The 22,500-nt window shown below is 35.1% G+C and overlaps 1 protein-coding gene across 2 annotated transcripts in view; it reads right to left on the bottom strand.

The window, feature by feature from the left end:
- Positions 1-22,500, bottom strand: part of AP3B1 (adaptor related protein complex 3 subunit beta 1) — a 162,327-nt gene that overhangs the window by 16,522 nt on the left and 123,305 nt on the right. For both annotated transcript variants that reach the window (XM_085212812.1, XM_085212811.1), the window contains exons 23-25: positions 13,032-13,263; positions 12,292-12,376; positions 1,391-1,488 (exon numbers count right to left, since the gene is read on the bottom strand). In XM_085212812.1, coding sequence (XP_085068938.1) covers positions 1,391-1,488; positions 12,292-12,376; positions 13,032-13,263 — 415 coding nt within the window. The remainder of the gene's footprint in view (positions 1-1,390; positions 1,489-12,291; positions 12,377-13,031; positions 13,264-22,500) is intronic.

Raw genomic sequence — 22,500 nt, 5'->3', positions numbered from 1 at the left:
TTTTGGCAACAACTCCACAGAGGAACACAGCTATTCTCCAAGTACACTTCTTCTATGTGCTTGTGGTTCTGTATGGCCAGTCAGGAGGAAAAAAAGCCCTCAGTCACAGCAAAATGTACAAAAACTCTATCCAAGTATCTCAAAGCAAGCAAATTTAAAAACATGGGGAAAGGACCACAGTAACCTGCTTTTCTTTCCTTACAATCACAACTACAAATTTTAGAAGGGAACGGTTTAAAATAAATGTGCTACAGCCTCATTCAATCACTCACCTTGGGTTGCTGAGCAGGTATAAAGCAGAGAGGCAAGCTTTAGCAAGCAAAGGGTGAGAACAGCAGGTAAGTATAAATGGGTTAAGAAAACAAAGTACAACCCAAACTTTTCATTGCAACAGTAAGCTTAACTGAAAATAATCTAGGCAATATTTAAATTACTTTCTTAATCATTCAAAAAATACAGACACAAGAAATGCTCTAAAGCAATAATTATTAATACACAGGCTTAGTCATTGGTGTTCTCAACTGCTTGATGGATATATTGAGTTTCTGAGCCTTACAAAGGAGTGAGACAGGATCCCACAGATATATTCTTATCTCAGTGTAGAAAGATTTACACATGTAAATCCCATACACTGAGACAGATGAATGAGTGAACACTGTTGCATTTGAATGTATCCAAAATGCAATTATTTATATTTTAAAATGTCCAGGAAACTACATTCAACTTAAGGGTAGTAGTATGTGATGTTCCATTTAACTCCCACTCTCCTACCTAACTACACTGTTTTCTGATTATTTTGTATAACATAATTTGAGTTATAATTGAGCTCTCATGGAGGTTTCTGTTTGAAGTAGGAGAAAAAATTTATTCTTTAAAGATACAACATTAAAAGAATTCCTGCTCAAGTTTATAGAAGAATATTTTTTTATATGAAGTGCTTAAAGGAAAAATATGAAAATTTCAAGTAATTGAAGAACAGATACAACAATGTTATTTAAGAGCAGCTTTGGAAGAAAGACTAGTAAATACAGACAAGATTATCAATATGTATTTGATTAACTACTGGAAGCTGGAGTTCCAACTTTTGGTTTTCTGCAAGCCGGAAGCAATATATTTCATGACAGAAGACAAAACTCTAAGCCAAAAGACTGTTTCAGGATGGAGGGTGATATTTGTGTTTTTAAAGGCACACTGAACATCTGTCAAATAGCACTGCATGTCCTTTTAAAGATATTTTTAAATTAAATCATTAGTATCAAACTGAATACTAATAGAGACTAACACAAGCAGTTACACTGGAAGCACTTGCTGTACACTTGGAAATTGAAAGCCACACAACCTCTTCTCATCCAAATACATTTACTGAAGCTTCTAAAACAGTATTTCTCACCTTGCTCCTTCTTAAAGTCTTTCTCTGACATAGTGACAGGCAAAAGCAGTTCTCCAACAGGGGGCTGAATGCTAACATTGAAATGATCATCCTTGGTGCTGGGGAAAGAGAAATTACAATGAATCAATGAAGTGCTTCAAAATAGATTTATATATATCAGCTATGAAATCTATAAACGGTGTAAAAGCTACCTGTTTGATTTCTATCTTGTTAGCCCCAAAGTCTGCTAATTTCTAACATCAGTAAAGTTGATCCATATTCTCCAGTACAAAGATAGTATTAACACAGAATGCATATTCCCATATTTCTGAATTAGTAACTTTCATTTCTATTACGGTTAATTTTCAATCTATACAAACTATGTGCCTGCAAGATTATGCATTTTACAATTCTTTTTAAGCAAAATGTCATTCATGAATTCTGTTGTTAGCAATAGCTGTCCCAGAAATAGGACCCATTCTAGCAAAGACTAAAGGTACTATTATGGTTCAAAATGTCAAAATCAAAACAATTGGGAGTGGAAAAAAAATCATTTTGATTTTGTAATATTTCCCATATCTATATACAAACAGAGCAGAATGGCTGACTTAAAAGCACACTGGAAAATGGGAGAGAATTAAAAAAAATTTATTGTCCTTAGGGCATCCATGAGCCCAGATGCAGCTACATGTGCTCACATATCTAGCAAATGTGATTGCAAGGCCACTCTATAATTTTAGCTCAGTCATGGAAACTGGAAGAAGTGCGTGGGACTGGAGGAGGGCAAACGTCACTCCTATCTACTTCACCTCAATCCCTGGGAAGGTGATGGAACAGCTCCTCCTGGAAACCATTTCCAGGCACACGAAGGAGAAGAAAATAATGAGGAGCAGTCAGTATGGACTCAGCAAGGGGAAGTCATGCTTGACCAATCAGATGAGCCTGATTGATGAGAAGAGAACAGTGCATATTGTCTTCCTGGACTTTTTTAAGGCCTTTGAGGCTGCTCCTCTAAGATCCTCATAGAGAAGCTGTTAAAGTGTGGGCTGGATAGGCAGTCCAGTGAAGTAGATCAAAAATTGGCTGAATATCAGGGCCTAGAGAGTAGAGATCAGTGGTACAAAGTCTAGTTGGAGGCCAATAACAAGTGGTGTACCCTAGGGATCAATATTGGGACCAGTCCTGTTTAATATCTTCATTAACAATCTGGACTGTCATTAACAATCTGGACTATCATTAGTGATTACTGGAGGTCTTCAAAAGCTACGTAGAAATGGTCCTGGACAATCTGCTCTGGATGTCCCTGCTTTTGCAGAGGCTGGACAAGATGGACTCTCTGCTACCTGTTGTCAAATTGCTCTCCACATCCATTCAATTTTGTAAGTTTCCAATTGTTCTGTACAGGGGTTTTCCAAGTCCACAGAAACTTCACTATGTTTGACTGACTAATTATAGCTTACAGAATTCAGCTAGCAATTCAGGTTCAGCATATTCAGTCAGAATCTTCATTACAGCTTAGAAGCATGAGAAATTTTTGGAAAAGGGCACCTTTTATTTTGCTGTTGCACTAAATGGTCAATATATATTGATTGCTGATATGCCTCAGATACCCTACTTAAATATAATGATACAATCATTAGAATGGAAAATATGTTTGATCGACAGTATTTAAATTCAGTTCTAATGTGTTACTGTTTTTTTTTTTCTTTTAAAAATAACTTTGCAACTTTAAAGTTTTGGAAAAAAATTGACTGATGGAAGGAACAGCAGTAGATGATTAATGAAGAAAACATGTGTCCCTTCATTCTCCTAAAGATGCACTTCAGAACTGGAAAACATTTGATGTTCCTATTATTAAATTACGAAAACTTAAATACTTACCACAGTTACCCAAATTCACAAGCAAATGTATTGGTACTAACACATTCATTTTCTATCTTCTGATAGGTTATAATTATGCTTATGCACATAATCTCAATATGGGCTTTTCAAATAAAATTAATCATTTTGTTGACTGATAATTATTATTTAGTAAGCATACAATGAAACAATCCCTTGAAATCTCAGTATTATTCCTTTTACAAACAAAAATCCCTTATTAAACGGTTCTTTGAAAAGTAGCTTTGCTGAGAAATATTCACATTTTTATTCCTGTATTTCTTAAATATCACCCATCTCTAAAGTCATTAACACATTAAAAGATCAGGGATAGGTTGATTTGCTGGTGGGATTAAGTGCATTACAAAAGTAGTTTCTTGAATTTTTTTATTTATTTATTTTTTTTAACGGATCAGGAATAATTCCAGGGGCTGAAAAGCTGAAGGAAGCTTCTTTCATCAGCTACCCTATAGTTTTTTACTGTTTATATACATCTGTACTACTTACCATAGTACCAAAGCTTTTAATGGTACTTTAATTAGCATTATTCATTTCTCCAGCCAATACTATATCTCATATTTAAGCAATATGTTAAATAAAGTCAGCATAAAACAAAATAACAATTCTTGATAACAATGATTTGTGCCCTATATTGTCTGGACATGCCATTTGTACATAAACTTGAATTGTAACTTCTGTAATTAGATCGCTCTGAAATGCTTGTAACAATCTTTTCACACTAAGAGGGAACGCATGAGCATTGCTTGGATTTTGAAAGGTCCACGCACTATTCTGCTGCTAAAAAGTAAGCCACTTCCTTTCCCCTAATGATTACAAGTTTATTCATATTAGTTGACAAACAGTGAACTATTCATAGTCTGCAGGCAGAAACTGATTGCTGGTTATTCTTTCAAAATGCTTTGTTTTTAATGTCACTTTAGCCAACATCTAGTTTACTTTGCATTACTTTGATTTCAGAATAATTTCATAATTATTCTGAAATTCATAATTTCACAAATTCGTAATTTCACAGTAAATCCACTTTTTATTCTTTTAATAGTCTCTATAACACACGTCACTAACTAAATACAGAGATTCTATTTATTGATCTGCATCTGTTTTATTATATTTTTATATTAGAGATGCAGTCATATCTCATTTAACGAAAGTAATTTCATAATTCTATAATTCAGGTTGAGAGAAGCCTCTTGAAATCATCTGGTTCTACCTCCAGCTCAGTGCAGGGCCACCTTAGTTCACACTGCTCAGGGCCTTGTCCATTTGAGTTCTGAGTACTTCCAAAGATGGATATTAATTACATCAGATATCTAATGGTTATGTTTAATAATAAAGTTGAGCCATGCAGTACGACAGTGAGCAATGTCCCCAAATATCTAGTTAACAAAATTGCAGCATGTTTAACTTATTTATTCATACTTTGGATATTAATTAATATAAATAACGTTTAGATAAAAACCTGAAGAAATGGGTCAAAGATTGAACGTGTTAACGTTTAAAAAGTGTGGCAGAGAACTGGATAAAATTGTTAAAGCTGCACCGAAACATCTCTTAGGTGGCGATGCTCTAATTTTCCTGAGAAATTAAGCTGAAGAAGCTTATCAGAAAATAGTTTCTCAAGCCACTAAAACAAAAGTTTCAAAATTTCAGAACTTTAAGATTGCATTTTCTGATATTAGCTAGTAAAATCTGTAAGATACATCCTTAGTGAAAAACTTATTCTTAAGGAAAAGTCTGTACAAGAAAGCTCAGAAAGAATCAAACAGACACAGATGTTTGAGAACAATACCTCACCACTACATAGCAGTGTCTTTTTTGGTTTGAATTGCAAATTTAGGCACAAATAGTCAGGCATCACTGTACTTATTGTTGTCTTAATATCTGATAAACTATAAATACTATATTTTTAAAAGACTTCTGTAAGACACAACTTTCATGATATAATTCAAAGGATCACATGAATTTTTTTTTGATGTATCCAATGAAGATGAAAAAATGAAAGGTAATAATGCTCCCACAGGAACACACCAGCTCCATGACAGATGACACTGCAAGACAAACATTAAATCCTATAGACAGTGTAGTTTTAACTCTCCTTCATATGGATGCAGTGGGAATAGCTAGCCCCTGTCATTTGAAACTCATATCCATTTTCGTTATTCCTCTATTTAAAAAAAAAAAAAAGATTGATTACAAAAGGTAAACAGGGAGAAGTTCTCTCTGCCATAACAATAACCAGAGAAAAAAGTCCTCCTTAAAATATCCCCTTTAAAAAAATATAAAATCTTTAAAATTAATACAAATAAGCACTCTTCAGATGGCAGTCTTAATTTTTAAAGCTTATTATTTTAGCAAGAAGCTGGGCAATAATCTTCTTGCTATTTGCATGCTTCTCTTTATACTCAGCAAAGCAGAGTGGTATATGCTTGACTCAAAATACATCTGTGGAAAAACAGCTCATATTTTTGTCTTATATTCAAAAGATCTTCACAAATGATTAAAAAAAAAAGAATGGAAGAGGTAGGACACCACACTAAATTCCTGAGGGGGGAAAAAAAAAAAAAAGAAGCATGGCAGACTTTGGTCATTCACTCTTGCTGAACGAATAAATGACATTCCACTTTAACCTGAAAAAAATGCTTAAGAAATAGAAAAAAATCAGAGTACGTGCTCATGTCCAGCCTTGCTTTCTCTAGGTCAGTTGTCTATCTAGATATATGTGCTTTCTGGAACTGGGCCAACTGACTACTTTAGAGTAATGAAGTAAAGAGAAGAGTACAGGATTGCTTTTCTTAATATCCAACATCTGTAAACAACTTAGTGATCTGCTGACAAAGCATTAAGTAAGGAAACTGCAAGAAACAAGTAAAAATGCAATTGACTGATGTGAAGTCAGTCCTGCTTCTCTAACATTAACTTTTAATATATTCCATAACATATACTACTACATAATTCTAATCATGATTTTGTGTAGGCATGTAATTTGAATGCATTTTTACACTCAAATGAAATACTGACTGCTACCCAACCAATCCTCTTCATTTATTCTATTTTGCAGGTAGAAATTCTTCTTGAAGCATGTATAGTAAGGTTAAACTCACAGTGAGCAGATTAGTAAGGTTTCCAAATTTCATTCATGGATTTCACTTCATTTAAGATGTTGCTAGATTCTTCCTGCTATACCAACCCCTTCTACAATAATCTGCAAAATACTCCTTTTCCAGTCCGGAGTAGATAAGGGGAACAGACAATTCCTTTCTCTCGTAATAGCATCGCAATAAGAGAAGAGTACGTACAGGCTCCTAGCTCTTCTAGCAATATTTGTCCTGCATTAGGTGACCAGTCCGTACCTATAAAAATCTCTGCCACAGATCACACTATTTTCCCATGGTCTCATTATTCAGTGTAAGAATGAAAGGCACAAAGTTGTTGCTTTTGTGCCACTTCTCCTTCTTCTTGGGAGCCCTGATTGTATTCTTCACACTTAAGTTTTGAGAAAAACAGGTTTAGATGAAGAGATGCAGGGCACGGACATTTTCCCTACAAGGTACTGTTTCAAAGAGAACAATATCCTGCAAAAAAGAGAATAACATCCTGCATGCTTTTCAAAATATCAGGGCAGAAGAAAACAGGTCCTCTGTAAATTAATCTTATATCCAAAGCTGTGGTTCTTCTGTAGCTTCAGGAAGTGCTAAGAGAGCAAGAAGTGGGGATGAAAAACAAAGGGAAGAGGAGGTAAGGACAAATTTCCTGCCCTTTTAAGTAGGATACCTCCCTTTCCCTCTGAGTCACTCACTGAACACTTAAAACATGTCAGAGATTTGCCTTCCGGCCTTTGCAAACGCAGCCAGGAATTTGAAATTCTAAATATATGGACACAAAACAGCATAAGAACATGTATGTGCTTTAACTGCCTGCCTCTGTAACCTTCCTTGTCTTCCTTCTCTAGGGCTTTAAATGTCTTCATTCCAAGGATCCAAGGCCAAATTCTGACATGAGTAAGCTCCTAAACCTTTGTGACATACCAGATAGTAAAAATAAAATAAAAGAGTGATAAGATTTTTTAAGACGATGATTACCAGTAGATTAGTGATTCAGGAGAAAACACACTAAGGTAGAAATACTGATAATGGAAAAAAAAAATGATCTACTGTCACTGGATTATACTACAGTTAGTCTGCAAGACCAAGGGCCTGCTCTCTTCTTTGTTTGCTGATGATCACTTACTTAGCAAAGACAGAGGTCTCTTACTGGGATGGTGGGTATGCTAACACTTACCACGGGTATCTACGATTCAACAAGCAATCTGACTACGTTGTTTTAGCCAAGAAATTATTTTATTCTTTAAAGCTGTGTCTATTCTGCTTAAAGAATCTGCAGGAAGTTCAAAAATGAACTACTTTTGGATCTGTAGGATCCAGAAAGTAGCAATAACAATAAGAACAATAAGAACAGGAATCTCTATTTATTTAACTTTACAGTCAAGGGAAGCATTATTGTGCAGAACACCACTGTAACTAAAATACGGTGCCTCTGGCAAGGAGAAAGCACATAAAAAAGGGCTATGAAGAGACTTTCGCCTTATGAGTACGTAAAATGAGCATTCTAATGCATACTCTAAATAAATGGATTAGGAACAGTTTTCAAGTCATGGCATTTCACCTCTTTTTAATTACATGTGTGATCTTGATAAGCTTTAGTTCATAATAATATATAATTTACTGGGGAAGTCTTTCTGAGCTCAGCCCTTTCAGCCTCTCTGCAAATACAATTTCACCTTCATTGTCCTTAATTTGTACAACAAATTCAGAAAGAGATCTAAATATTTTATTACACGTTATTTTTCTTCGTATAGTTTGTATTTATTGAACCAACTATTACAGCAGCACATCCCCAAGCAGAAAGGTAGCATTTGCTATGCAAAACACACAGTCCGTGATTGGCATCTAAGACCAATTGATCTAGCCATTACCACTATCTCCCTACCCCCACAAGCATTACTACAAAGCTATTGATTTAAACACTGTCGATCGGTTTCCATTTTCTGATTTTGGGCAGGCCAATTAAGAAAGTGAGTAATTGTGATTACACTGCTTCAGGATCAATTACATTTGATGGAAGACAAAGTGCTCCCTTTTAGAACAACGTAAAGAAAATTATTATGATCAAGTAAACTATTACTGAATGTGCTTCTAACAAAAATGCAAAATAACTGACAATGTTTTCATAAAAATACATTATCAGGAAATATAAGAATACTGACACCTGTGTATGCACAATATTTGGACTACATTTTAACAAACTTTTTCAAGTTATTCTTCCTTTTAGATATAACATTTTAAAGTAGTATAAAAGAGTAAGAAGGCTACAGTTGAGCTCTGATACAGGCCACAAAATGACAGAATGCACGATATCTCCAAACAAAACAGACATCAGTAGAATTTTGAACAATAAATATTGTATTTTTAACAGTAAAACAGCAAATTTAATTCAACAAATATTTTAACGATTTCTACACTATTTACTGAGAACTAGTCTCAAAGAGACAGGGCCCTATCAATTAGCAAAGGAACAAAGTAAGCAATTCCTATTCTTAATTTAATTTTAAACTTAGCTTGAGCTTTGTCATTGGACTCACATTGCCCAAATCATTAAAATGAATACACCACTGAGGTCTCAGGCAAATCTATTTACAGTGATGTTACTCATAGTCTGGTTGGTGTTCAGGATTATTGATCGGTCTTGTTTGTCTAATAGGAAAATAATAAACAATTACTAGGCAATGTTAAAGAAAGTAATCAGTTTTTATACATCACTAATACAGCAGACCTCCCAAAACATAAAGGTGATGATCTGCATAAAATCAATTTTTTATGCTACATTGCTTATCCTCCTCATTTCTAAGATTCTTAGCAATAAATCGTATAATTTTGAAAACAAATCATTAGTATACTAAAAATATAAATTTGAAAGAAAAATGTCAGTCCTTTTTTAAAAAAGAGCATTCCTGCTTGATACACTGAGCATATTTTATGCACAATGAAAAGAGAATATATTTACTCCTTTTGAAGCAACAATGAAATTGTATTGCCTAGAAAGGAACTTCCCTTCACAAACAAGCCCTGCATGAAGCAATAATCCAAACCTATTCCCAAATTCTGGCAAACAGCAAAAACTGTAACAATGTGATGTGCATAAACTACATGCTATAGACACCTTGCTAAAGATACTACTATCTGCTAAAATGAATATGTGTGCAGAAAAAGGTTCAAGGAGGCAAAATATACATTTTCAACAGTAAAATATCCCTTTCCGTAAAACAGGAAATTTAGCTTATTATGAAGTCGCTTGAGTACTTTTAGATTAAAAAGCTTTTACTCCTACCTTTAATAATCTGCGAGTTGTGCAAGCTTTGCTTAATAGCAGCACATTAAAATTCCTATATTATTGAAGAAAGGGGTCCAGAAATTTCTGAAAGAATGAGAGTTATCCCTAATTTAGAATGCTGCAGTGTGAATGCCTATTCAATATCCCTTTTGCTACTGGGTATAGAAAGCAGTAGCTCTTGCAACAGTATGTCAAAAAATATTATTTTCAAATATGTGGGGGGAAAAAAAGATTAACAGAGATTTACATAGTGCCTTTGCCTCATTTCAAAGACAATGTAAGCTAGTACATGCCTGAATTGCTCTTAAAAGGAAGAGCCACAACTATTAGTTTCTAATGTTTAGACACTGCTAGTCTTTTTCTCTGGTTTCAAATGATGCTTTGTAACAAAGATCTCACTGGTTGAAAAATTTTTCTGCTAGCCTAGAATGCAATGGAACTCTTCAAAATATGGATCCTGAATGTGCCGATAATGACCATGATAAACATAAATCAAGCATATAAAACAAAATCTAATTGGCTAGCCAGCTACTTGCTTTCGTTCTCTCCAGTCAGCAAATTTTGGGCTAGTTTCACACAGTCATGTTACAGAAGTCACAAACAGACTTAAGATAGCAAGCACTTAAGATAGCAAAATTGCTCACACTATGCACTTTTTTGACTTGCAATTTCTTAGAAATATTATATATTTACTGGCAATATTGATTGGAAAAATATTTGACTAGCAAATGATGACGCCCATCAAAAAGAGATGGAAGGATGATCTTGGTAGCTGTACACCTATCAGTCTACAGCTCAGTGCCTCGGAAGGTTATGGAACAGATAATCTTGGGAGCCATCATGGACCAACTAAAGTCAACCAGGGGAACAGGCCCAGTCAGCATGGTTTACGAATGGTAGATCCTGTCTGACAAACATGATTTCAATCTATGACAAGGTGACCCGCTTAGTGGATGAAGGTAAGGGTGTCAATATGGTCTACCTGGACTTCAGTGAAGCCTTCAACACTGTTCCCAACAACATTCTTGTGGAGAAGCTGGCTGCCCACAGTTTGGATGGGCGTACGCTCTGCTGGTGAAACACTGGCTGGATGGCTGTGCCCAAATTATTAAATGGAGTTAAATCCGGTTGGCGGCCTGTTACGAGCGGTGTCCCCCAGGGCTCAGTTCTGGGGCCGCTTCTATTTAACATCTTTATTAATGATCTTGATAAGGGGATTGAGCGCACCCTCAGTAAGTTTGCAGATGACACCAAGCAGGGAGGGAGTGCTGATCTGCCAGAGAGAAGAAAGGCACTACAGAGGGACCTGGATAGACTGGATCAATGGGCCAAAGACAAACTGTATGAGATTCAACAGGGCCAAGTGTTGGGTCCTGCATTTTGGTCACAACAACCCCAAGCAACCCTACAGGGTTGGGGAAGAGTGGCTAGAAAGCTTCCTGATGGAAAGGGACCTTGGTGTACTGTTGGACAGTCAGCTGAATATAAGCCAGCAGTGTGCCCAGCTGGCTGGGAAGGCCAATGGCATCCTGGCTTGTATCAGGAATGGTGTGGTGAGCAAGACTAGGGAAGTCATCCTGCCCCTATACTTGGCACTGGTGAGGCCTCACCTCGAGTACTGTGTTCAGTTTTGGGCACCTCAGTACAGAAAGGACATTGAGGTGCTGGAGCAGGAGCAAGGAAGGGCTACAAGAGTGCTGAAGGGCTTGGAGAATATGTCCTAGGAGGAGAGACTGAAGGAGCTGTTCAGTCTGGGGAAGAGGAGGCTGAAGGGAGACCTTGTTGTTCTCTTCCAATATCTGAAAGGTGATTCCAGTAAGAGAGGGGTAGGTCTCTTCTCCCTGGTGACAGGTGACAGGACGAGGGGAAATGGCCTCAAGTTGCACCAGGGTAAGTTTAGGCTGGATCTCAGGAAACACTTCTTTACAGAAAGGATTGTTAAGCACTGGAATAGGCTCCCCAGGGAGGTGGTTGAGTCACCATCCCTGGGTGTGTTTAAAAACTGTTTGGATGTGGTGCTCAGGGACATGATTTAGCAGAGGACTGTTAGAGTAGTATGGTTAGGTTGTGATTGGACTCTATTTTTAAGGTCTTTTCCAACCTGAGCAATTCTAAATCCTATGATTCTATATATAAAACATTCCAGTATGCTAGTCAGACCCGACTGCTCCCTTCAAGGTGGTGTTATTAAAAGAAGAAATAAAAACAAAATTTGAGAAAATATGTAATTCTAACTTGGAAAAGTACCATGTATGCTTCTACATGGCATTATTACACCAAAAGAAAACAAGGACCTCTCAAACACAACCTGTCAAAGAATTCTTGCACTTATACACATCATTTCAAGCCTAGATTTGAGATCGAATCTGCATGTTTAGAAGCAAGAGCTAAGAGAAAAAAGAAAGACCAAAGAAAACGCATAATTCTTATAAAACAGAACAGCAATTATATCTTATTTTTCTAAAAATATTTTTGGAATCCAGCATGTTGACAATTGTTGTTCAATTATTTTAATATTTATTAAACAGTACAATTGACACTGCAGAATAAACTTATGCTACACTTAGGGCAAAAAAAATAAGCACCACATGCTATTATTTTTATAGGAGATTTTCATTCCCACTTCAACGTGAACTTACCATAACTGGAAACTGGCAGTCTGAGTAGAATCACAGAAGTCGATACCCATTGAAACAGTCACAGATCTCTCAGGCTCAAGGCATTCTACACAGAAACATTTTGAATAGCTAAAGTAAGCATGCAGAAGAACACTATAATGCACATGTAACCCGCCATAATCTCACATAATTACAAAACCTGTTTTAATATTTTCCAAATGCTGGATGCACAAATGGGATAATAGGAACAGGGCATATACACTATGTCATAGGTAAAGTGACAAAGAATACAAGAAATTTATGTTTTAATGAGAAAAGCAACATTTTGGAAGAAACTGTAGATGATACATAACTTAATTTCTGCAAAAGAAACAGCTTCACAGGACATCTACCACCATGAAGTCACTACTGGGGAAACAACTACTTTAAAGAGTAGGACTATGCTGTGGAACTCAATAAACCTGAGATGGATAGTGTGTTCATCCCTGAATTTTTCATGTTCTTTCTGCATAACAGAAGTGAATTCTGTTGACTGTTCGGTGGCATTTTGAGTATATGATCTGATTAATATCATTCTCATTTTCTACTTTCAAATCTTTTGTGACAAGCATCAGTGCAGACTGGAAGATGAATGGATTGAGAGAGATGTGAATAATGACTTGTGTGTATATGCAAGAATATGTCTGACTGTGCAAAACCACCACTTTCTATGTTTGAAATTTGGCAAAACAGTAAGATTTTAAAAGATAGAATACAATTACCTATTGGATTAAACTCATGCATCCTCATGCCTGGGGGTAATTTCTTCTCCCCTATATGAATATTATCTATCTTCTGATCAGTTGTATTTGTTAATGTCACTTGCACAGATACCATACGATCACCAAAAATGCATGGCTGTCTTGAGAACTGATAATGAGCTGATAATCCTTTTCCAGTCATCCGATGAAGCATTTCATGCGTTTTTGTTGGCACAAATACTTGGGTAGTGACCTGTTAAGTACAAAACAACAGTTGGTGAACATTTTAAGAGAAGAACAGATAAAATTGCAATTAAATGCTACAATTCTCACACAGCTAGAATGTCTGCTTTCTAATCACAATTTTGGCAAACCAGACACATGAAGGGATTTACCTATTATTGTATTTTAATAGATTTGAGTATCTTTAAAAGAGTCTAAAAATAACATTCATGGTGCTAAGAAATAGCAGCGTTTTGTTGTACTTGCCCAATTTTTCTTTTGTATATCTTTTCAATATTTTAATTTTTATCTATTAAATTATTGATTTTTTAAGTTACAGATAAAATAACATTGTTTCTCTATTCTAAGCATCAAAACTCAAGACTGGCTCCAAATCTACCACAGGCCACAAAACTATAGATTCTCCTCTATCCCAAAAACTTTCTCTAACAACTACACCAGTCAGATACTAAATCTACAGGTGTACAGAGCAGAGAAATGTAGCCACTTTTTTAATCGTCCTCTTGCCACAAGCAGTAAGAGAACTCTTAAGGACATTTGAGTCCTTTCTATCCTGAAATAGCAGTGTGAAAGACATTTAGAGGACAAGAAAACCACAAAAGATACTGCTGCTCTGGAGATCATGAGTTCAAGAGTGCATAAGGAAGGAATATGCACGAAACAGCAGGAAAGTGATATGTTCTTCATACAAACTTACTTGCTTTACGTTAAGAAATTGTATGGAAAGTAAAGCTTTACAAACAGAACATGGAGGTAGAAAAGGCCAAATGCTCAACACTTAAATCCTGTTTGAGCAATTTGCTATAAGTACTGAATTTTAGGTGTTAATTTCTATGATGAATGCCCATTTTTTGCCCTACATTTATAACCATGACTGTAACTAAGTGAAAGAGACGGCTACAAATAAAATGATGTTTCAAGATGTTAATAGTTAAGAAAGGAAAACTGGCTTTTATCTTGCCTTGCCTACAAAACTCTTACAGGTTGCTACATTTTTCTTACTGCCACATTTAACACTGAGGTGCTGATCTGAAGACTTTTTGCACACTTTCAGCAATATGAGAAGCTGGTAAGAGATGTGATTTACACCAACAAGGAGACAGAGAAATGGGAGACAAAATACACATCACTAGAGAATCCTTTTGAAAACTTTTAGAAGTTAGTGAGCGCATAAAAAACTTGACCATACCGTCTGAGCACCAACTTCTAAACTGGAAAGCAAGGCTATAATACATTTCATCTTAGATCATTATCCGTAAAGATTAACCACTAAATGTTTAGAAGCATGGTCACTGCGCTAATGAAAGCTAAAGAAAGCCACACAAGGAAGTCAGTGATTGTGTATTCAGCAGTGGCTTTGGAAAGTGCATTATTTAGATGTATTACACTGAACGACAAATAATTAATGAAGTAAAAGGCAAAAAGGTTTTCCATTCACGTAAAGCCCAACCACTACATGACTATGATTAATATAAATCACTTAGTGATGTAACTGAGAAAAAAACATCTACAAAAAACGTCCACATCTGATTTAACTTTCCAATTTCTGATCCTTTCTCTAGTACAAAAAAAACCCTCTGGTATGAGTTTTCTTATATAAATTAATGATCTACCAGTAACCTCTAGTGTAAAGGCTAAAAGACGGTTTTAGGATCCATCAAGTTGAAGATACTCCACAGCCCTAGTGTTGACTCTGTTAATAAGTTATCAAGTTATTAATAAATTTTAAGTAAATTGTCTCAATTCAGATAAAATGTGATGTGCTCAGGGACAACTTGTTTAGTTTTCCTTTGTCAGCGAAAGAAAATTAATTAATAAAAGTTAAGTTTCAAAAAGATGAATTGAGATTTTATTTGAAGTTAAGCTCAGCCCTTGTCTTTAAACATTTAAATCAGATTGAATTGGACATACATAACTGAAGTTATTTCATGAAACTGCTCAGCCATTTTTCATTAACAAGCTTAAGAAATATGCTTTATTCATGTTAAAACAAGTATTTTGAAGTGTCCTAGTTCTCTCTACTTACATATAGCTTTTGAAATATTATTTATTAACAGGAATGAAAGCATAAGAGGATAGTAGTCAGAAGTCCAACATGTAGATATATTCATATAGATTGAGTAAAACTCCCTCAACACATTCAAATTGTGACACAGAACTCAAGTTTTATCAAAACCTGATTGTGATTTTTACTCAGAGAATTTAATCTCAGCCTCTTACAGCACTGCTTCTCATACTTAATTGATAATTTCACCCATTTGAGGAAATTCACTTTTATTTTCAGTATCATACCATACAAACTGGAAGACGTGCAGAAGACAGCCAGAATAATAACCCATAGGACATTCATTTCCAGTTGTATTTAATATGTCAGTACTAGAAATAAATAAATTATGTCTTTTGAAGAAAGGAATTTATTTCTGGAAAACTATTATTCTTTAGGCATTTTCTTGCTAGTGATGATTATGAGATGATGAAGGCTGATGTTACTGTATGGCAGTTTACTGAACAGCTGTATCAGTTTGGTAAACAGATTTTTTTTTGTTTTATTTTAAAATTTCCAATGCACACAATTGTAATACTTATAGAAACCTATATAACACGATACCCACAATCATTCTGGGGTTAAACTAACTTCCCAAAGAGTTAATAAAACAAGAAGCATCTAGTAACCATGAGATAATCCTCTACAAATCTTTCACAGCATATGTTTAAATAATAGAAGTCATTTGTGTACCTTTGGATGGTTTATGAAAATAACCAATCAATTCTGCAGACACAACATTATTTCTAAAGGAAATCTATGTGACTCATGATGCCTGCAGATACACAGAGACAAACCACACATATTTTATCAGTTTATTACAGTAAGCAAATAAGCGTGGAATGAGAGTGCACATAACTGTCTACTTAACGCTTACTGAAACATTTATAAGAGCTGTTATCTCCCTAATAACAGACAGACAGTGTGCAATTTTAGAGAGGAGAAAAGCTTCATATTTTTTAACACTTCACTAAAAAGTAACTGAAGAGTGTAAAATGAAAAATACTCTGTGCAGTTAGCTGGTAATGGACCATATTATCAACTCAAGTTAGATTTATAGGATACAAACTAGTCACTAATAGTTATTTTATGACATAGCGTGTCTGCTTTTTTTTTTTGGGTGAAGATTATTAAGATTAAACTTGCAAAACTTTTTTTTTTTTCTTTTAAAATACACAGCTGTAGGGACTCTACAGTGAAGTCATATGGTAAAATTATTGGTATGAATCAGACTGCCCCCCATGGTAACTGCAGATACTCAAAAATAATCCATAAAGATCATAAAGATCATCGCCAGTTACAAGCCAGCAAAGCCTCGGCACATGAACATGCTTTTTTTTTGCCAGTTCAATAAGTCCTTAATAATTATGCTCAAGTTACTACAAAAACTATTATTATTTAAAGTAAGAAGCACTACAGGGTTTATTAAACGTATTATATAAATTGAGCTGGACAGACTTTCCTGTATGATGCATTTGTTCCTTACTTGAATAATGCTTTAATAATAAACATGGATTAAATTTTGATCCTGATTCCAAAATTTATTGATGTTTGGATAAGACATACATTATCGGGAAAAATATTTTCTTCTAGAAATTACAGTAATTATGTTCTATTCCTCTAAATTGCATTCCATTAAGACAGTGGACTGAATCAACTAATCTAAGCAGCTGCTCTTACTGCTCTCCTATTGACAATATCCATGACATAATCCAAGAATGACACGCTGAGCTGTGAGAGCTGTATCCTCTCCTACACTCAATAAAGGGCTATGCTCCAGTAACTTCCAGAGAGCTAAAAGAAGAACAGTTATCTCACAGCCCAGCCACATTTACATGATCTTTCAAATCAGAGGAACTACTTAAACACAGGTTTACAGTACAAGAAGAAAGTTGTAAATCCAGGTGAGCAAAGGAAAGACAACTACTGGCAATATATGACAGCATATTTACAATCTTTTGCTCCATTACCAGTTACGTATTACTCATGGTCACATGGCAATGTCTGCCCTGCACAGCTCCTACAAAGATAATAATTTTTTAAAAAGATGCAAGAAAAAAAAAAGGGAGCAAGAAATTACCCTGCATTATTCATGAGGCCATAAGAAACCCCCAAAACAAAGCATACTTAAGTCTTGTTAATACAGCTTGCCAAGCAGCATCCTCATAAAGCAAGGGGGAAGCAGAACAAACAAAAATGCAATCAAGCAAGCTCATATTTTCTGTAGTTTAGAGAAGTAACAGGATACTATGATTTCCCCTGGGTTAGTTTATACAGACCAGTAGGTTTTTTAGGACTTCATATCAAATTCATATCAAATCATATCTAAGTAAATACTTTGAATAAATTTCCCCAGAAGACTCATTCATCTGCTGTATATCTACTAAACACATTCTGAAGTCATTTATGCTATGAAGACCTTCAATTTCTAACACATTCTAACCCCCTTCTTTCTGCACAGTCACCAACTCTTAAGCTCTACAGTTCCCTAAATTTTTAACAGCAATGAGGCTAACTGAAAATCTGCATATTAATGCTCACATTTTTTAACCAGTATTAGCCAACAATTTCAGACAATTGAAAGTGAGTTCCAAAAATTCTTAGTGAATTCCAACATTGTTTGAGTAATATTGTCTATAAAAAACTTGCAAGGAAATCAAAATGCAAAAATGTCTAAGTGACTCCCTCTAATCTTCTTTTACTCAGAGATCAATCTCAAACAGAAGAAGTTTTTTATTGTAAATCTCATAGTCTGCCTTTAAGGCTGCCAAAATTCATCCTTTCTTCTGTTGCATTTTTTTTTTTAGCTCCAATATTTATGTGGTCTTAACCAGACCTAAAATTATTCTTTCAAAAAGTGTTAAGTTGAATTTGTGAATCTTCTGTAATATCAAAGTCTCATTTTTCTAATAGTTTTATGTCCCTTGGATTTTTCATTGGTTCCTTTAAAATATAAAAAACTACACAGATTTCCAATAAGTCTACATGAAGAAGAAGTATTGTTCTTAGACTTCACTGAATTAATTCATAATATTAAGGAACTAGAATTAGGATTTAACCAGAAACAGCAAAAAATTCATTCATCAAATATCAGATTCATCAAGACCTTTAAAACTGAGACTGTACTTAGAGTGCAATTTATGTGTAACTGAAAGCCAGTGAAATAGGTTTAATTTTGCATGCATGATACAACTTAAAACATTTAATTAAACCAATACATTGTTTCGTTACAGATTTGCCATTTGCTGGGCGTAACACAGCACATGAGTAATCCAACTATTATCATGGACTCACAGAATTGTTTGGCTTGGAAGGGACCTTAAAGACCATCCAGTTCTGACTCCAAGCCATGGGCAGGGCAGCCCCTCACCAGCTCAGGCTGCCCAGGGCCCCATCCAACCTGTCCTTGGGTACCACCAGGGTTGGGGCAACCACAGCTTCTCTGGGCAGCATATGCCAGCACCTCACCACTCTCTGAGAAAAGTATTTCCTCTTAACATTTAGATTAAATATCTTTTTTAGGATAAAACCAATCTCCCTTATCCTGTCAGAGTCAGGCCATGTAAAAATCAGTTTCTCTCCTGTTCATAAACTTCCCTTGTGCACTGAAAGGCCACAATGAGGTCTTATCTGATCATTCTTCATGTTGAAGAAGCGCAGCATGTCAGTGAAATCTTTTTAAAACACTCGTAAGAATGAATTTCAGTAGCAACAAAATGAGAATAATCTCATAGTCAAATCAGGATTAACATACAAACATCAAGGAAAGGGCCGAACTTTGTGCCCACAAGCTGTAGTGTAAATTCAAAAAGGCACATTCTTCTGCATAGAAGAGGTACTGCAGTACTCTAAGCTTGACAACAGCAATTACGTGTGTCAAGGAAAAGGCATTCTTCCAGTATACAAACAAATAATTTTCTTCAATATGGTTATCTGACCTTTCTGCTGACCAGCTACCTAAGTGGCAGCCTTACCTTTCATCCTAATTATGAATTTGAAATAGTGGATGCTACAGATAGGGATTAATATACATTTCTGCACTGAGTCTAAATAACTTTAAAATACTTTTTATGAGTGGCTTCTAATTCAGTATTTTGATTTGAGCAAACAGTCAGTATTCTTCAGCAAAATATTCTTTAGCACCAGTATGCGAAAACAAGCAGTTGCAAGTTATCATCTTACAGTAATATATAGTTTATATACAGATTAGATAAATGAGTTATTATACATGTGTGCGTATGTTAGGGTTAGGTTTATGTATGTGTACATACATAAAAGGATTACAATTCCTACATATTGACTTCTTTCATCAGAAGCATCTAGTTCAAACTTCTCCCCAGAAATAGACCTCTTGTGTCAGGATAAGTGTATAATGTAAGTTGAAACTCTTACTACACACTACCAGTTACAAGGCAAAAATCAGCCCGTGAGACACCGTATTTCAAATCTAGCATAGGTATTCACAAATGCTGAAACATAAATTCCACCTTTCCTGTTTTTATATGGATATATTCTAATTTTGGTCGCTGTATGCTTGCTGAAGCATGCAGAATGTTGTTTTGGTTTCTATCAGGGTGATCTTAATGCATAGTAACCCACCTGCAGAGATACAATTCCCAAATTAACACTGAAGTTAGTGCACATGACATCTGTTGTCATTCCTTCAGTGCTCGTGTAGAATTTCTGCATGTGCTTGAATGCACCTCTAGTACATGATGCTGATGTACAAATATTCCCTTCGTATTTCATTTTACACATTTTAACTTGAAAAAAATTTATACAATGTAGTTATGAACTTACAGTTGTCTTGAGAATATTGCTGAAATACAGCTTTTCTAAGGTTTTTTTTTTACTTAAGCTTCATTTTTTGTCCTTAAAAATTTTAAATTAAAAAAAATAATTTGCTACAGTTTGTAGTTTGTCTAGAGTAATGGAGATTTATTTATAATGTCACCTCTTGTTTCTTTATTTAAATTCAAAAGTACACATTTCAGTGGGACTCAGAAACAAAATTCATAGCATCAGTTCAATGAATTTAAGAACACGGCTTTAATTATTAGCTGTGTCTGTGCGAGATCCCTCGGCTGAATATGAAAGCCAAACTAGGCAGGCAATTTTTCTAAAGTACTTCCAAAATTACTTTGGCTCTAATAGGAAGAATTTCTGTTATTGTCACCTGCATCCTCCAAAGATTGCTTGTCACTCAAACAAACACAGCAGCAGGAAGACTGTGACAATGAGCATTTACTAAAACTACTTCAGCTTTAAAGCAACTTTTAACACACATTTAACAATAGTTGAAATCTATGATTTACGTAGTAAGAATATATTTTAATCCTACTGCTGTTACAAAGTTCCATCAGTGAAAACAGTAGTGATCTCTGCACATTTTTCATTAAAACTTTCCAAGTTAATGTGATAGTAAAAATTTGAACACAAACCTTCTTTTACAGTACTGAATTCCCGAGCTCCACTGTTCAACTGAAAAACCCATTTTACACCTCTTACAAATGTAACTTTCAATAATCCTGCTGCCCCCTTTAAATCAAGAACACAGACGTGAGAGACTAGAAACAGCAATTGACACTGCATGAAGCCATATAAAGAAAAATTTCCGAAGCCAAGTGAACAATGATTTAAACTGCACATTTTTATCATTTGCACACCTAGCAATGCTATTTGAGGAAGATTTTAGAACTGCCCTTCTTTTAGTCTTTAAGATACTAAGATACCACAAACCATGAAGTAATTAGGAGAAGAGCATGCAAAAATAAGGTCACCAAAGTGAATTTTTTAAAAACTTATCTCTGATGTTATGCTATTAAATCACAGCATTATTCAGTAGCCTTTTAAAGAGTCATCTGTGCCTCCAGTGTTCTCTGGAGAGTGGCATAAAGGGGCTGAAAACACTTTGAAATGGTGCTCATGTAAGAAATCTGTAGCCTGCCAGACTTCGATGAAAGAGCTCTGATGAGGTTTTTGGGGCGGGTGGTATGAAGGGTATCCCACCTTCCTGTTTGTCAGGAGGAACTTTCAGACTACGCTGAAATACCTTTGAATGCATGTCATTTAAAATATTATAAGCACAATACCACATTTCAACAACCGTAATAACTTGCCTTTCACTTACTTTGTATTGCAAGCCTAAGTTTGTTGGCAAGTTACATGGCAACTAGCGTAACGGCCCATGGAAGAAATGATACTAACATCACTAACATCTCTAAAAAAGTTGAGTTAGCCCCGCGTGTATTTTTTCCTTTCTGTGTCAAAATCCCTGGTTTTAATTTATTTTTAAAATTTGGGAACAAAATCTCATAATTTGATTATTAGGTTTTTAATTTCATGTGATGGTGACTCTTCAAGTAAAAATGATAAGATGGATTCCTAGCTGCATTAAGCAAAACTTGATTATTTGCTTTTGTTTTAACCATGTCAAGCTGAAAAAAATGATCACTAACAGCTTCAGAAATGAAGACATATGTTAGTTATGAATCATTTACTCCTACTGCCACCTATTTTTAATAATTAGGTAATTCCAAGGTTTACAGACTCTCAGAATATTTCTATTTATTTGGATCTCAATATTTCAAGTAATTTATAGGGGAAACTTTGATACAGATCAATGAAGTATTTTCTGGTGAAACTTAGATACTGCTCTGAAATTCTGCTTTAAAATGTAATCCAAGTTTTCGTTAAGCATTGGCCAATTACAATGAAGAAAAAGCAAGTTACATCTACTGTATCATTCTTACATTTGAAATAATTAGTTGTTTTCACAAGTAGGAATTCATATACTTAGTAGAGCTTCAAGAACTCATCATATCACCACAGCAGAATACGCCAAGGGTCTCTTGATGAATATATTTTAAAATTAAAACGAGACCTTTGCAGTTTTTCAGTGTCCTTCCTCAGTACAAAAGTACAAAACCTTCAAACAAAAATCAATCATACAAAAAACAAAACAAACAAACAAACAAAAAAGAACAGGAAAAAAAAAACAGCCATGCACAATCTGTAGATTGAAGTGAAGAAAGCTTCTAAAAATACATGCTACAATAGCACGAATCTTTGAGGGCAGAGAGTATGTAATGCTGTGTTTTTATTATTTTCAAGGTAAGAGCTTAACATTTTTCTTCCTACTCTAATGAACAGTCCTCAAAATGCCCACCATAGTCTTGCAGTGCTATGTTCTAGATGACAAAT

Source organism: Meleagris gallopavo, chromosome Z, assembly GCF_905368555.1.
Source record: "Meleagris gallopavo chromosome Z, MGAL_WU_HG_1.1, whole genome shotgun sequence".
Classification (NCBI taxonomy): Eukaryota; Metazoa; Chordata; class Aves; order Galliformes; family Phasianidae; genus Meleagris; species Meleagris gallopavo.
This window is presented reverse-complemented; position numbering and strand designations above follow the sequence as displayed.